This window comes from Centrocercus urophasianus, unplaced genomic scaffold (assembly GCF_019232065.1).
Source record: "Centrocercus urophasianus isolate 14NV4802_14NV808 unplaced genomic scaffold, USGS_Curo_1.0 seq_1317, whole genome shotgun sequence".
Classification (NCBI taxonomy): Eukaryota; Metazoa; Chordata; class Aves; order Galliformes; family Phasianidae; genus Centrocercus; species Centrocercus urophasianus.
The window spans coordinates 5,306-10,941 of NW_024884495.1; the positions used below are offsets into that span (position 1 = coordinate 5,306).

At 57.3% G+C, this 5,636-nt stretch overlaps 1 protein-coding gene across 1 annotated transcript; it reads right to left on the reverse strand.

Annotated features, from left to right (window-relative positions):
• Positions 1-4,832: 4,832 nt before the first annotated feature.
• LOC122157357 (nuclear pore complex protein DDB_G0274915-like) lies at positions 4,833-5,618 on the reverse strand (the record flags this gene model as incomplete). Its single annotated transcript, XM_042812961.1, is given in 3 exon segments — positions 4,833-4,988; positions 4,990-5,222; positions 5,225-5,618. Coding segments are annotated over 3 exon segments (783 nt in total), but the record flags the coding sequence as incomplete, so codon positions are not given.
• Between the last annotated feature and the right edge of the window lie 18 nt (positions 5,619-5,636).

Below are 5,636 nucleotides of genomic sequence, written 5' to 3' on the forward strand. Positions count from 1 at the left end.
AATTAGAGCCCATCAGAGCCCATCAGAACCAATTAGAGCCCATTAGAGCTAATTAGAGCCCATCAGAGGCCATTAGAGCTAATTAGAGTCTATCAGAGCCCATCAGAGCCCTTCTATGACCCCACTGCCCCCATTGCTCCCACTGCCCCCATTGCTCCCATTGCTCCCATTGACCCCATTGACCCCAATGTCCCCACTGACCCCACTGATCCCACTTCCCTCACTGCCCCAATGGCCCCATTGATCCCATTGGCCTCACGATCCCCCAGTGTCCCTATTGTCCCCATTGCCCCCATTGTCCCCAGTGTTCCCCATGGAACCCAATGACCCAACTGCCCCAAATGTCCCCAATGACCCCACTGACCCCATAATCCCCACTGACCCCATTGACCCCATAATCCCCATTGACCCCATTGTCCCCATTGAACCCATTGACCCATTGCCCCCATTGTCCCCAATGGCCCCATTGACCCCATTGACCCCACTGACCCCATTGACCCCATTGCCCAAATTGACCCCAATGCCCCAACTGCCCCCATTGCCCCAACTGCCCCCATTGTCCCCCCTGTCCCCGCAGACCCCACTCACCCCACAACCCATTCATTAATCCCATTAATCCCATCATTAATCCCATTCATCCCAGTGCTCCCAGCTCCTCACCCAATCACAGGCAGTGGAGGGGGCGGAGCCAGCGACGTTTCCCGGGAGGGGGGCGGGGCCGTGGGAGGGCCAACCCGTAGTGGGCGGGGCCAGCCTCCACCTGTGCCAACATGGAGGCCGCGTCCCCTTCGGCCACGAACCTGGGTGTGGGCGGGGCCAAAACCGGAAGTGGGCGTGACCATCGCTACAAAGCCCCGCCCACTTCCGCTACCAGCCTCCACCCCCCTCCTTTTTTATTTTTTAGCCCCGCCCACCTGAGCACTGCTTCGTTGAAGCCGGCCAATAGGAAGTTGTCGCTGCGCGGCTCCCAGGGCATGCTGGGAATTGGGAGGAGGCGGAGCTTAACGTGGGGGGCGGGGCTTAGGGTTGTGGGCCTGGCTTAGGGTTGTGGGTGGGATCTATGGGGCTCTGTAGGGCTCTATTTTCTCTTAATGCGGCTCGATGGGGTTTCTATGGGTCTCTATGGGTCTCTATGGGGTCTTTATGGGGTGTCTATGGGTCTCTATGGGGTCTCTATGGGGATCTATGGGGTCTCTATGGGGATCTATGGGGATCTATGAGGTCTGTGAGGCATTATAGGGGTCTCTATGGGGCTCTATATGGCCTCTGCAGGGTCTGTTGGGCACTGTAGGGTTCTATGGGTCTCTGTGGGGTCTGTGTGGCTCTACGGGATCTGTGGGGTATTATAGGGCTCTTGGGGTCTCTATGGGATTTTATGGGGCTCCATGGGTCTGTATGGGGCTCTATGGGTCTCTATGGGGCTCCATGGGTCTCTATGAGGCTCTATAGGTTCTCTGTGGGGTGTGTGGGGCACTGTAGGGCTTTGTGGGGCTCTATGGGGTCCGTGGGGCTCTATGGGCACTGTGGGTCTCTATGAGGTCTGTGGGGCAGTACAGGATTCTGTGGGTCTCTGCGGGGTCTGTGTGGCTCTATGGGATCTCTGGGGTATTATAGGGCTCTTGGGTTCTCTATGGGGTTTTACAGGGTTCTGTGGGGTGATGGGGCTCCATGGGGCTCTATGGGTCTGTATGGGGCTCCATGGGGCTCTATGGATCTCTATGGGTCTCTATGAGGCTCTATGGGGCTCTATGGATCTCAATGGGTCTCTATGGGGTCTCTATGGGATCTCCATGGGTCTGTATGGGGCTCTGTGGGGCTCCTCGGGGTTTGCATGGGGCGCTATGGGGCGCTATGGGGCACAGTGGGGCTCACGCTGTGGGTCGGGCGGTGACAACGACGAGGTTGATGCTGTGGGTCCGACGGCTGCGCAGGAAGCGGAGCGGCTCCAAAACGTCGGGGGGCGGCAGCGTGGGGCAGAGCAGCAGCAGCACCGAGACCTGGGGGCGGCGTGGGGTCAGGGGGGTCAATGGGGTCAGTGGGGTCAGTGGGGTCAATGGGGTCAATGGGGTCAATGGGGACATTGGGGTCCGTGGGGCCACTGGGGTCAATGGGGACATTGGGGTCAGTGGGGGCATTCAGGGCTTTGTGGTCAATGGGGTCAATGGGGACATTGAGGGGACACTGATGAAGTCATTGGGGTCAGTGGGGTCAATGGGGTCAGTGGGGGCAGTGGTGAAAATGGGGACAGTGGGGGCTTTGGGGTCAATGGGGGCAATGAGGACAATGGGGAGAAAGGAGTCAATGGGGTCAGTGGGGTCATTGGGGTCAGTGGGTTTAATAGGATTATGGGATCAATGGGGTCAACGGGGACATTGGGGTCATTGGGGCCAATGGGGTCAGTGGGGACAAAGGGGTCACTGGGGTCAATGGGGACCATTGGGACTGGGTGACATAACTGGGGTTATTGGGGTCGATGGAGTCATTGGGGTCAATGGGGTCAATGGGGACAATGGGGGCATTGGGGTCAATGGGGATTTGGGGTCAATGGGGGCATTGGGGTCAATGGGGTCAATGAGGGCAATGGGGAGACAGGAGTAAACAGGGTTATTGGGGTCATTGGGGTCAATGGGGTCAATGGGATCAGTGGGGGCATTGGGGTCAATGGGGTCAATGGGGGCATTGGGGTCAATGGGGGCTTTGAGGTCAATAGGGGCAATGAGGACAATGGGGACAAAGAGGTCAGTGGGGACAATGGGGTCAATGGGGTCAGGGGGGTGAATAGGATCAATGGGGCCAATGGGATCATTGGGGTCAACGCAGTGATTGGTGTCAATGGAAAGAATGGGGTCAATGGGGTCAGTGGGGTTTGGGGGTTATGGGGTCAATGGGGACATTGGGGTCGATGGGGACAATGGGGACAATGGGGACAATTGGGGCAAGGGGGTTTTGGGGTCAATGGGGTTATGGGGTCAGTGGAGACAATGGGGTCTATGGAGTCATTCGCCCATAATGGGGTTGATGGGGTTTTGGTGTTATGGGGTGAATGGATTAATGGGGTCACTGGGGTCAAGGAGGACATTGGGGTCAAAAGGGTTTTGGGATTTTGGGGTCAGTGGGGACAATGGGGTCAATGGGGTTTTGGGGTCAATGGGGATATTGGGGTCAATGGGATCAATGGGGTTTCATTCATAATGGGGTCAATGGGGTTTTGGGGTTATGGGGTCAATGGGGTCAGGGAAGACGTGGTCAAAAGGGTTTTGGGGTTTGGGGGTTATGGGGTCAGTGAGGACAATGGGGACAATGGGGTCACTGGGGTTTTGGGGTCAATGGGGACAATGGGATCAATGGGAGCAATGGGGTTTTGGGGTTATGGGGTCAATGGGGACATTGGGGACAATGGGATCAGTGGAGTTTCAATCATAATGGGGTCATTGGGGTTTTGGGGTCAGTGAGGACATTGGGGTCAATGGGGACAATGGGATCAATGGGGTCAACGGGGTTTTGGAGTCAATGGGGACAATGGGGTCAATGGGGTTTTGGGGTCAATGGGGTCATTCGCTCATAATGGGATCAATGGGGTTTTTGGGGTTTTGGGGTCAGTGGGGACATTGGGGTCATTGGGGTCAATGGGGTTTGGGGTCAATGGGATCAATGGGGTCATTGGAATCAATGGGGTCAATGTGGTTTTGGGGTCAGTGGGGCCATTGGGGTCATTGGGATCAATGGGTCGACAGCCATCTTGGGCGGGGGGCGGACGATCACATGATCAGGGAGGTCACGTGACTCCGCCCCCCCACCTCGGCCCCGCTCTCCACCAGCTCCCAGATGACATCGCTGACGTCGCCGCCCTCCTCCATGGCCTGCAATGGGAGGGGGCGGGGCCAAACGCGAGCCACGCCCCCTTTACTCATTAACCCCGCCCACTCCTGCGGCAAGCCACGCCCCCTCCCGGTCTAGCCACCGAATAAACCACGCCCCTTTCTGACCCATTCGCTCACATTGAGCCCGGGTTTGACTTAGCTCCGACCTCCCTTTAAGCCACGCCCACCCCCTTAACACCGCCCTAAAAGCGGCTAAGCCCCGCCCCTTTCCTCCTTAGCCCCGCCCACTGTTGCATTAAAGCCCCGCCCCCACCATTCCATACTTAGCCCAGCATTTAAGCCACGCCCGCTTGAGCTCCATAGCCCCGCCCACTTCCATTAAGCCACGCCTTCTGTCAATACCCAACCTTTAAGCCACGCCTCCTCATGCCGTAACCCCGCCTCCTCTTCCATTAAAGCCCCGCCCCCATTTTATCATATCCCAGCCCGGCATTTAAGCCACGCCCCCTCTGCAACGTAGCCCCTCCCACTTACATTAAGCCACGCCCATTCTTCAATTCCACCTCGGCCTTTAATTGAAGCCCCGCCCTCTTATCCCGTAACCCCGCCCACTTCTTTTAAGCCCCCTCCTTCCATAGCCCCGCCTTCTCTTTAAGCCACGCCCCTTTCGCACACCTCGAGTCATTAAGCCCCGCCCACTCCGCTAAGGCCACACCCACCCTTTTAGACCCGCCCCTTCATACCATTAACCCTGCCCTCTACTTTTTAACCACGCCCTCTCCATAAAGCCCCGCCCCTTCCGGCCCCGCCCCCCACCTCCATTTCCTGCCGCAGGGCTCGCACCGCCCCCAGGAGCCCCATTGGTCCGAGGGCTGGAATGGGCGGGGCTTTGGGTTGGCCACGCCCACACAGACGAAGCTCCGCCCCCAAAGCCAGGCTGCGCCCCAGCAGCGCCAGCAGCGCCATCGCCTCCTTCGTCTGTAATTAGCAGCTAATTAGCGCCGGCATTAATCAGCCCAGAGAGCCCCATAGAGCCCCACAGAGACCCCATAGGGATCCATAGAGCCCCATAGAGACCCATGGAGACCCATAGAGCCCCACAGAGACCCATGGAGACCCATAGAGACCCACAGAGACCCATAGAATCCCATAGAGACCCATAGAGCAATAGAGACCCATAGAGCCCCACAGAGACCCCATAGGGATCCATAGAGCCCCCTAAAGACCTCATAGAGACCCCATAGAGACCCATAGAGGTCCATAAAGACCGCATAGAAACCTCATAGAGACACATAGAGACACATAGAGCCCTATAGAACCCCATAGAGACCCCACAGAGCCCCATAGAGACCCCATAGGGACCCATAGACCCCATAGAGATCCCATAGAGCCTCATAGAGCCCCATAGAGACCATAGAGACCACATAGAGACCCATAGAGTCCCATAGAGATGCATAGAGACCCATAGAGACCCATAGAGGCCCACAGAGACCCATAGAGCCCCATAGAGACCCATAGAGCCCCATAGAGATGCATAGAGACCCATAGAGACCCATAGAGCCCCACAGAGACCCATAGAGACCCATAGAGGCCCATAGAGCCCCATAGAGATGCATAGAGACCCATAGAGGCCCATACAGACCCCATAGAGCCCCATAGGGACCCATAGAGCTCTACAGAGACCCATAGAGACCCATAGAGACCCACGGAGACCCATGGAGCCCCATAGAGACCCATAGAGACCCATAGAGCCCCGTAGAGATGCATAGAGACCCACAGAGACCCATAGAGCCCCATAGAGACCCATAGAGACCC